Source organism: Chaetodon auriga, chromosome 4 (assembly GCF_051107435.1).
Source record: "Chaetodon auriga isolate fChaAug3 chromosome 4, fChaAug3.hap1, whole genome shotgun sequence".
Taxonomy (NCBI): Eukaryota; Metazoa; Chordata; class Actinopteri; order Chaetodontiformes; family Chaetodontidae; genus Chaetodon; species Chaetodon auriga.
The window spans coordinates 9,909,723-9,920,558 of record NC_135077.1 but is presented as its reverse complement, the minus strand read 5'-3'; the positions used below and the strand labels follow the sequence as shown (position 1 = coordinate 9,920,558).

The 10,836-nt window shown below is 43.3% G+C and overlaps 1 protein-coding gene across 1 annotated transcript; it reads left to right on the top strand.

Annotated features, from left to right (window-relative positions):
- Positions 1-240: 240 nt before the first annotated feature.
- Positions 241-5,870, top strand: tyrp1b (tyrosinase-related protein 1b). Its single transcript, XM_076728505.1, has 9 exons — positions 241-277; positions 1,169-1,527; positions 1,798-1,906; positions 2,518-2,728; positions 3,099-3,303; positions 4,609-4,776; positions 5,055-5,234; positions 5,327-5,473; positions 5,561-5,870. Exons 1-9 carry the CDS (start codon positions 264-266, stop codon positions 5,764-5,766), a joined length of 1,599 nt encoding a protein of 532 aa, XP_076584620.1. The 5' UTR covers positions 241-263; the 3' UTR covers positions 5,767-5,870.
- Positions 5,871-10,836: the final 4,966 nt, after the last annotated feature.

Here is a 10,836-nt window from a genome sequence, read left to right as displayed (position 1 = left end):
TTATTGTGTGAGTGACTGCACACACACACACACACACACACACACACACACACACACACACACACACACACAGGCGTCATTTGGGCTATGATCACAAGGCAAAGAGTGTTTGAGAACTTGAACCCTCAAGTGTATCCATGTGTACTGTGTGCATGTGTGTGCTTACACAAGGCCTGGTCATGCGCTCAATAGCTATTTAAGCCAGGAAATGAGAATGAGCCGACTCTTGGGGGGCTACAGTTCTGCAGACAGAGAGGAGCAGCATGCACAGTCAGAGGTACGGGACACACATTACATGGACGCTTTTTTGCATAATGAACTACAGAATTCAGGAAGTCTTGCAATTTGCTTCATTCGGCTTCATTTACAAACTGAAAGTGGACATGATACTAATGTACAATCAAGCTACTGACAAGGTTAAATAAGGAGAATTAAGTTTTATTTCAGCCTAGGATACGCAACAGATTTCCACATAACAGCCCATGTTGCGTATGGTTGAATAATGCGTTCAATCATTTATAACAGGCAGCATCTCTGCAAAAGATTTGCAAAAAACTTTTCTTGTTTTTTTAAATTGGTAACTTTTCTTGGATGATATCAGCGTTTTGTTTTAAAATAATTGCTCCTGCCAAATTACTAGTCACTCCTTCATTCGTCCGTAATCAACAAACTTCAAAAGACAAGCAAGTCGAACTCCAAAAAAGGTTGAAGCAAATCGTCTCTAGCCGTCTATTGTTGAAAGCATTTCTGAACTTGTAAGAGTTGAAAGCTAATGGCTTTGTGAATTATGAATAACGACTCGTGCTGCCTGCAGGGGCGTGTAAGAAGCGTAAGAAGTGAAGTTTTGGAATAATGTTAAGACAATTGGCTTGAACAAGAGAACACCAACCCTTTGAGTTTTGAGCTTAACTGAAGTGTGTGTCTGCAGTGTATTTAATTTTTTTGGCTTCAAATGTGTGCTGGGATAGACCGCGGCCCCTAAACACGATAAGCGGTTTAGAAAAAGATGGATGGATGGATGTCAAACAATTCTCAACATGTAAAATGTGTCTACTCTCTCTGCGTTTCTTAACTTCATCCTCCCATCTAACTCACCTCATGTCCCTAAAATACTCTTCCGCTCCTCTCACTTCATCCTCGTCTCGTCCTTCTCTCCGGACTTTGGTAGCATATGGATGGTGGTTCTCCTGGTGGTGACCCTGTGTGCCACGCTAACGCTGGCCCAGTTCCCCCGGGAGTGCGTCACACCCGAGGGGCTGCAGAGCGGCCAGTGCTGCCCGTCTCCTACAGGGGCTGCTGGGGACGAGTGTGGCTCCAGCACGGGAAGGGGACAATGTGTGTTGATCGCTGCAGACAACCGCCGCCATGGGCCCCAGTACCCTTATGCGGGGCGTGATGACAGAGAGAGGTGGCCTCTGAGATTTTTCAACCGCACATGCCGGTGCAATGGGAATTTCACCGGCTACAACTGTGGACGATGTCGACATGGGCTGACTGGGCCAAATTGCGACCAGAGGATCTCTGTGGGTAAGAGACTGGATGCTTCCTAAATTCAGCATTGGAAAAAAGTTCAATGCTTAGCTCCTGCTGCACCTTGTAAGTTCTGAGTGCGGCTCAAATATGTAAGAAAATACATCAGTCAAGGGAATGAAGACAACATTTATAGTTAGGGAATGAAATGTAATTTAATTTTTTATAACATTTTTCTTTCCTCCTCTCTTCCTCCTACATCTCAACAACCCTTCATTCTCTCTCTTCCTGCCCTCCTGTCTCCTTCCTCCATTAACCTCATTCCAGTAAGGAGGAATATCATGCTGTTGAGTGCAGCTGAGAAGCGGGCATTTGTTAACGCTTTGGACCAAGCTAAGAGGACTGTGCACCCTGACCTGGTCATCTGTACACGACGGTACATATATATATATAGCATATATATATATAAGGAAGACTGATTGTTATTCAGACAGTATTTGGTCTTGTATCAAGACTGTGGAACAGATAGTTTAGCCCAAGGACTTACAGGCTCAGTCTAGCTGAGTCTGGCATTTGAAAGCTCAGTAATATAGCTACGGGTGAACCCACGCTGTGTTTTAAAAATTATCACTAAAATCTTAGAAAAATTCTCATGGCAGCATTCTGTTTAAGCTGCAGGTGGAAGAACAAATTATCAGTTTAGGCAGGAGCAAAGGGATTTATAATCTTCTGAGTAACTGTACATAAATCTGTGAATAACCTCCTTCCAAGTCAGCTGAGGATTATAGTAGATTAATTTTTAAGCATATCTCAGCTGTAGGTAGACGAACCCTTTTAACCTGCTAATAAAAAATTTTTAATTTCTTTTTATTAATGGCCAAGCAGGATCTTAGCTACGGGCCTCATATTTGACGTCCCCCAAGCCTGCTACACACAGAAAGAAAAGCATATATTCTCACACATGAAATCAACCAATATGAGCTGTGAGGGTCGTTTCTGCATTGCAAAACAACACACAGTGATCTTTACTGTCCTCATCATCTGTAGGTACCAGGAGGTGTTTGGGCCCGATGGCACCCCGCAGTTTGAGAACATCACCATTTACAACTACTTTGTTTGGACCCACTACTACTCAGTCAGTAAAACATACCTGGGGCCAGGCCAGGCCAGCTTTGGTGGTGTAGACTTCTCCCATGAGGGCCCCGGTTTTGTCACCTGGCACCGTTTTCATCTGCTGCAGCTGGAGAGAGACATGCAGGTGAATAGAGGGAAGGAGGGGAGGGACGGAGAGGAGGGGTGGTGCAAAGCAAAAGGGGAAGCAGAGGAAGCTTTTGGGGCCGATGGAGTGATGAAGAAGGAAGTGAGGACGGGAGAAGGGATGATAAGGGGAGGAAGGAAAGAGTGTGGGGATTTGAAGGGATGGAGACAGAGTGGGGAGCTATCCTGGAGGAGGAGGGGGGCAGGGAGAGAGGAGAACAGACTGGGGTAAAACAGAAGGACACAAAAGGTGGAAAATGGTTAGAAAGCGATGGAATGAAGGGAATGAAAGTGCAAAGGCAATCTTGAATCAGGATTTTTTTTTTTTTACACATGTATGTATCTGTTGATCCACCACCCACTGTATGCAGGACATGCTGGGCGACCCCACGTTTGCTCTGCCCTACTGGAACTTTGCCATCGGAGGCAGCGATTGTGACATCTGCACCGACGACCTGATGGGAGCAAGGAGCTCCTTTGACATGAGCTCCATCAGCGCCAACTCTGTGTTCTCCCAGTGGAGGGTCATCTGTGAGAGCGTGGACGACTACGATACTTTGGGCACCGTGTGCAACAGTGAGGGCGCTCTCAGAAACACACCACAATGCACTGTGCAAGAGAGTGGCGTTGATGTACAGCATAGTCTCAGCTGCGTCAGAAAAGAGGGCAAAGAGCTCATAAAGAGAGCATGTAGAACATAAGCTGCTATAAATAATACCCCACAGCTGTTGTGCTGCATTCGATATCGCTCGCTATTACTACAATTTGTTGGAAACTACGCCACTCCAACTTCTCAGTTGCTGCGTGCATCCAAAGTACGGCACACTGCATCTCGAATTCTTCTATAGCACACATCAGAACGCACAGTAGTTTTTCAGGCATTAATTCTCAATGGGTCAAGCAGTTTAAACTAGAATAAAGCAACTCTGTGTAACACTGTAATAAGCTGGACTTTAAGTGATCAGATTTGCAGGGATTGGATCTCATTCCACACTGGCACCAGATTACCACTCTCTACATTTGCTTGAGTTTTCAGCTGTACTCACACAATGTTTTGGGGGTTTTTTTTCTCATCTGGAAATTGTGGAATAATAGAATTAATCTCCTTTTGCTGTAGTGCTTTACTACAAACACCTGAAGTGAGTGGAGGGGGTCCTTTTTGAACAATCTCTTATGTGTAATTTAAAAGCTGAAGGAATTTGGTAGCAGGTATAACGTGTGAGTGGCCAACGTGTGAGTGATCCGTCTCATTAATCCCCTTAGAGAGTCATGACAAGCTTGGTATTTCCTGCGTCAACAAGCAGCGTCTCCTTAAATGGGTTGGGGGGTTGCCTCATTTGTGCATGCGCTTGTTGAAGACAGGAATCTAGCAGTCTACTGGCTCCTTTGATCTGAGGGAATAATCTTCAAACAGACAGACAACTCAGTGATGTAGCCTTCTGTTTAGGCTCTTGTGTGTGTGTGTGTGTGTGTGTGTTTGTGTACATGTGGGAGAGAAAGCACAAAAAAGGAAGAAAGAAAGAGATCACGCAAGCGAGAGGGGAAAAAAAAAACTTCTGTTCAGTCACAGAGCTCTCACTCACGACTGTTGACTTTCAGTGAATAATTAAAAAGGAAAACTGCCATCCTGTCATGTTTAAGACAGATCAAACTAGTCTGGACTCCTACATAGAATTAGAAAGTAGTTAAATAATACAACATTTCTAATCATCTCTCTTTCCATTTCTAAGGGGACCACTGGCATGTGTCTGATCTACAATTGAGTTCTCCCATAGAAAAAACGTGAACTTGTAGTTTTTTGGCTGAGTCTAGAGGTAAATAGATTTCACTTGAGTTAGATCATTTTAGCTCTGACCTTGGGTTCTGTCCCCCCCCCCCCAGACACAGAGACCAGTCCCATCAGGAGGAACCCAGCGGGCAACGTGGCTCGGCCCATGGTGCAGAGACTGCCACAACCCCAGGATGTGTTGGACTGTCTGGAGCTCAACACCTTCGACACTCCGCCTTACTACTCCACCTCCTCTGAGAGCTTCAGGAACACCATTGAAGGTGCACAATTATGCATCATGAGTCAGACTCAAACCGCACTTATTTAACATCCTCTGGTCAACCAAAGGGTTCTTCAGTTGGGCTCAGCTCTGACTACAACGCTGCTGAAATGCTGTGCGACTGCATAGATACAAGCATGAAGCCAAAAACACACACACGCACACACTAAACCATCCACCCACATGCATATATAGTTAGCTCCAATATGGAATTTGTTGTTCCTAATTTTGGTAAATCTGAGCTCTCAATTAATGGCTTTGTTTTTCCATATTTTCTAGGCTACAGCGCCCCCCAGGGGGCGTATGACCCAGTGATCCGCAGCCTCCACAACTTGGCCCACCTCTTCCTCAACGGGACGGGCGGACAGACCCATCTCTCGCCCAATGATCCCATCTTTGTACTGCTGCACACGTTCACCGATGCAGTCTTCGACGAGTGGCTCAGCAGGCACCAAGCAGGTGCGCAAAGCCTGAACTAGATGCACATACAGAAATGTAACCCAGTCAAAAGGTTGAATAGATGGATACACCTATTTCTTCTCATCCTGCAGGTGAAATAGTTTACCCTGAGGAGAATGCTCCTATTGGGCACAACCGGAGATTCAACATGGTTCCATTTTGGCCTCCTGTCACCAATGCTGAGATGTTTCTCTCTGCCCCAGAAAACCTGGGATACTCCTATGAGGTCCAGTGGCCAAGTGAGCAGCAGCACACACGCATGCGCACACACACACTCATCCGCAAAACCCAGTGACCCTTGATGACCCTCCACTCTTTCTCCACAGCTCGTGCCTACACCTTGTCTGAGATCATCACCATAGCCATTGTTGCGGCAGTGCTGGTGGTCGCAGTGGTGGGTGGCGTCATCGCCTGTGCCGTGCGCGCCCGCTCCTACCGCTCAGCCGAGGCCCTAGAGCCGCTGCTGGGAGAGACTTTCCGACGCTACTCAGAGGACGACCGGAGGCTGGATAAATCACAGTCTGTTGTCTAAATCTATGCCTTTCCAAAGAGGCCTAAACATTTTCATGCACTTGTTTTGCTTTTTTTTTATTCCCCCACTTCTTCTAATAAAGTTGAACTGGTTTTGAACCCAGAGTATGTGTGTCCGTGTCAGCGTATTTGCTATAATCTGCGGGGCTGGTGGAGTCTGGTGGATCTTTTGTTTTTGACATATACAGCAGAAGAGATCAGACTACAGTCAAGGGGTCAGAGCAGCACAGCAAAAAAAAAAAAAAAAAAAAAAAAAGGATAAATTGCTCGTGGTAGACAATATAAGGCACTATTTCTCCCCTATTATATCTATTTTTAGATTCCAGCTATATGTTGATAATGTGCTCGTGCAGACAAAATGTGATTGCTATACTCCTATTCCATTCATTCTGCACTTAATCTAGGCCTGTAGCTGTAAATAAAATATAAATAATGTGCTGTATGGTATGAACAGACCGCAGACAGGTCTTTATATTAGAAGCCTTTTGCTGCAGGCACAAATTTGCTTGTCTGAAGCCTGAGGCCAACACTCAAATCAAACCACTTACATTTAATGTTGCCTCTCACCAATGACTCACATCAAGTCTATGCAAATGTCCACATCTTCATAACAGCACACACATGCCCCCATGTGGATATAGCACATTACTGCGACAGGAGGTAACGCTGTAATAAAGGTACACATCATAAATTCATCATCATAAACTCATGCATGATCCGTGATGATTCAATGCATGATGTGTCATGAATTCCTGTCAGGATCAAGTCAACATGATAATCTGTGATTAGTTCAAACTTAATAGTTCACTTTTGAAATGTTAAATCACACCACCTGCATTCACTGATATGTGATCAAGTTAGCTGGATTCCAGTTACATAAGGTTTATTTTTTTTTCTCTCTCTCTTTATGTTTTTATGCTTATTATGTAAATGTTTGCATCTGTCAACAAGTTTGATAAAAACGACCAAAGCATCTTGCTGCATGTAGGGAATAGCACAGGTCGGGCTGAATAAGACCTGCAAATTTTGCTGGACCAAAAGAAATGACTGACGTATGAGCAGTCGGTGTTTTGAGTAGAGATGAGGGTGGGACACCATCCTCCTTGTTAGCAAAATGACCAAAATGCATCCTCCTTGTTAAGCTGTCATCTCCCCTTTTCATCCCCTAGCAGCACAGAGAGTGCCGGGGCAAAAGGGTCATTTAGTTGAATATGTTGTCTGCCTTACTCATTGATCCTTTATCTGACTGAGGCTTGTGCAAGTTAGAATCTATGACTCTAACCACGACTCTGACATATCAGTCGCCTAACTCTGCTGTCTATTGATAAATCCAAGGAGCTGTCTGTGCTGCTGAGGCAAACAGATTTGTAATTGTGCCTTTTTCTCTTTGTACTGCTTTTCCGTCAGTTTCGTGGATCTATAATATTCTCTAAACCATAAATACTCAGTTCTTTACTATATGCCTATACACTCTATTGAGTAGTGTCACATTCATGATCAGTGACAAGCAGTAACGTGTAGTCACAGAAGAGGGAGCGAGGATCATAGAGACACTATGATCTAATATCACTCAGTAGCATCTGTGCCCCTAAAAATGCCTCCGCAGACCAAGCCACCTGGGCAACAACATCTTTTAGGGGAAACATGACAACATGTAAAGATTTTACCATTGATATTTGATGTAACCTGGGAGTGGAGTATGTAATGTGATGTGCATATTCATTAAAGGAAAGAAAATCTGCATTTAGCCTAAAATCAGTTCTATTAAATTCAAATTGTAATTGCAATTATAATATCAAGAATTAATATATATATGTGTACAAGATGTCCTGCAACAATTCCATCTGGCAGATATACATGAGCGTGTGTGTTGGTTGGTGTCGTGGGGGCAGGAGCGCGCTCCTATTGGGCCGTCCCCCCTCTTAAAATGAACAAATCACCACGAGTATAACTAAAGAGATTTGGACAAGCGCTTCAACTCCCTGCTATACCATCTTAGATAATGAAACCATCATTAAAGTTTAAATTCTTGATGTTAGTACATCACTGACTGTGAGGATGTCACCTTGAAGCTCATACATATCTTAGGCAGTGTTCACATTTGGTTCAAAAGGGAAGCAGGCTGCAGAACTTGCACATACTCCTTAGTGACAACTTGTAACGTCAAGGTCATCTTCGCTTGTGCTCAAATTAACCTCGACACAGTTCAGTTCAGTTTTATTCTCGTATGTAAGCCTTAGTGATTTTGGCTCAATTTTTGTCCTACATTCTGGAGAAAAAACCAAATGGACGTAAGGTGTAACAAATGATCAAAGGGCAGGTTCTGTACTGCTGAATGCATAAAGGATAAATACTTTTTCTGTCCTGTTATGACCTTTTCATCTGCCAGCAATCGTTCCCTCTCAGAAATTGCAGCCCTCTGCGTAATTACGCACCAAAGCAATTGCTCAAGGTTGAATTTGTGGAGGTTTAAGCAGAGCTGTACAGTAACTGTCTTTGAGGACAGAAAGGTCGTGTCCTCAGTGTACTTCTCTAGGTATTTAGTGGGCTGAGGTGCAGTTTACCTTTCATAATTTAAAGTTACACAAAGCAGCTTTTGAAAATGTGGATACCAATAGTTTTTCTGCGCTCAGTGTTTTGAATTTTACCATCTTCACGGATGAGAAAAATGAAGGAAAACATTAAGAAACAGAACAATTTAGAGAACAATCTTGACCAGCATGAAGTGAAAGTGAGAAACCATCACTGTTTTTTTTAATAAATTAAGAATTCTACTCCAGGAATAAATGAATAATACAGGGAAAACTATCAAAAATGAATCGAAACATTTTCAGGTTTTTCAAAATGATGTGCAGCTGGAGGGGCTGGTTGCAATCAGTGTTTCTATAATCCTGGCTACAGCCTTGCCCAAAGTTATATACAGTATCGATGGATGAGGGAATGGATGAAGGAGAGAAACGTCCTAACAATCTGCTTTCAGAAGAGTGGAATCATTTGATGGGCAGATTCTTGTTTTAATGAGACAGAGCGGTTTTAAAAGTCATAACAAGATGATGTGGTGTGTCATGCAGAGCTTCTCTGCTATAACTGCATGATTGTGTCTAATTATTTCTGGCTTCAGGCTATGCCACTGAATAATACGGCATTAAAACAGCCACGCATGCTTCTCTGAGCCAGATTTCCCATCAGTCCAGCTCATTGTTTGTGACAAACTTGGCTCTGTATTGACGTGGAACTGGTGGCGTCTAAATTGATAACTGTTATTTACTCTAACTACTGAAAACCTACAGTATGTACATACAGCGGCTACAGTAAATCAGCCTGTCGGGATATTTTTATCTGGCTTTAAGGAAAGCACGATTTTAAGATTCAGCACTGGACTGAATTACATAGGATTGGCATTTGTGCAGTGCAGGCTGGTCTCTTGAAAAAGAAACTTATGGGAATGGAGGTTTTTTTTTTGGATCTACTGTCAGTTGGCTGTTCCCTGTGTACCAGCAGGTTACACTGACAGCAAGAAGACACAATCCTGTGGATTTATTAATATGGATAGATGTGACAGTCACACACAGAGCAATAATTTGGCCGCTGCCAACCTCCCAGGAGAGAAGATCATTAGTGCCTTTCATGTCAAGTGTGCGCTCATGAAAGCCATCTTATTCTCAGCTGCAGAAATATGCACTGTCGTCAGTAGACCGGCCCCGCTGTATGTTTTAAAAGAGGGTAAGATGGGCCATGCTGTAGAAAAGGTCCCGTTGCCAGTGGCCTGCTGGCATACTCCTCATAAATGTTTGAGGGAAAGGGAATATGAGCCTGGCTGTGAAAACCAGATCAGTTTTCTGCTTTAATGAAAGGGAAGAAAGGGAGCTGTCAATACATCTGCGCCCTGCTACTCCCACAAGAGCTGCAAGGTCACATGATCAAAATATAGTATTAGAAATATGTAGATTTGTTTTTAGATGCCAAACAAGCAGGCGATATGAGCATTATTTTTCAATAAAGAAGAACCACTATATCCTGAGACACATCCTGTTTAAATGCACAAAAAGCATCCCGTCATTTCTCAATCTTAAAACCCTCTTCATGCCAGCCTTTAGGCAAGGCAATCGTTCATCTGGAGCAGGATAAACCAGCCCGCGATGGCGGGGTTTCAATAAAGCTTGCAACGTGAACAGATGGCTTTGATTAATGCGGAGGCTCCAGACAGGATCTCCCTAGATGCGCTCTATTTCCTAAATGAGACATTTGTGTGCAAATGTATTGTTTGTCAAGTTGTCACCAGTAACTCTGGTAATTAAACTGAAAGTTCTGTGCATTAAAAAAAAATGGCACTTGATTATGCCCCTGTGGCATTTCTATGAGTCAGGTTTAAAGTATCTTTGCCCTAACTTTGGCCTAATTTCTTTAGTTTTCTCTCTATGTTGTACTTCCCTAACTAATCCTCCTCTCCTCTCCTCTCCTTTCCTCTCCTCTCCTCACCTCTCCTCTAATCCCTCCTCTGTGATCCAATGCTGCCCTGTCATTCCATGATATACTGTATGACATTTCATCCTGGCACCTTGACTAAACTTGAGTGTTGCTGAATATGTATTCGCGCTTGACAAAGACGAGAGAAAGAGCGAGAGACAAAGAGCACAACCACGGCGATAAAACATCTCCAAGGCAAAATTCAGCTCACTGATTTGGAAACACATGCAAAAATATGCAAAAAATGTGAAAAAAAATTCTTGCATCCCTGCTTAAAAATGTAACTGCAGGCACAGGCGTCCTTGTTCAACAGTTCAGGAATCTCAGATTTTCTCAAATACTTCTTTCTGGTCGTATCTGCCGGCTTTGAAAGTCAAACAATGTGATATCCACTGGCTTACCCTACTCAACATTATTCCAGAGAGGGACATCACACAGTATCAGATAACAAGAAAGACTTGTGTGCTGTTGTCACACCTCATTAAAATGAAAAAAATCATATTTAAGGTGAACGCTTTTTACACTGTGACATTATACACAGAGGTACATGTGAGCAGAATAAAATAAGTCCTGAACTACAGTAAAGTAGTTTTGTATACAAATC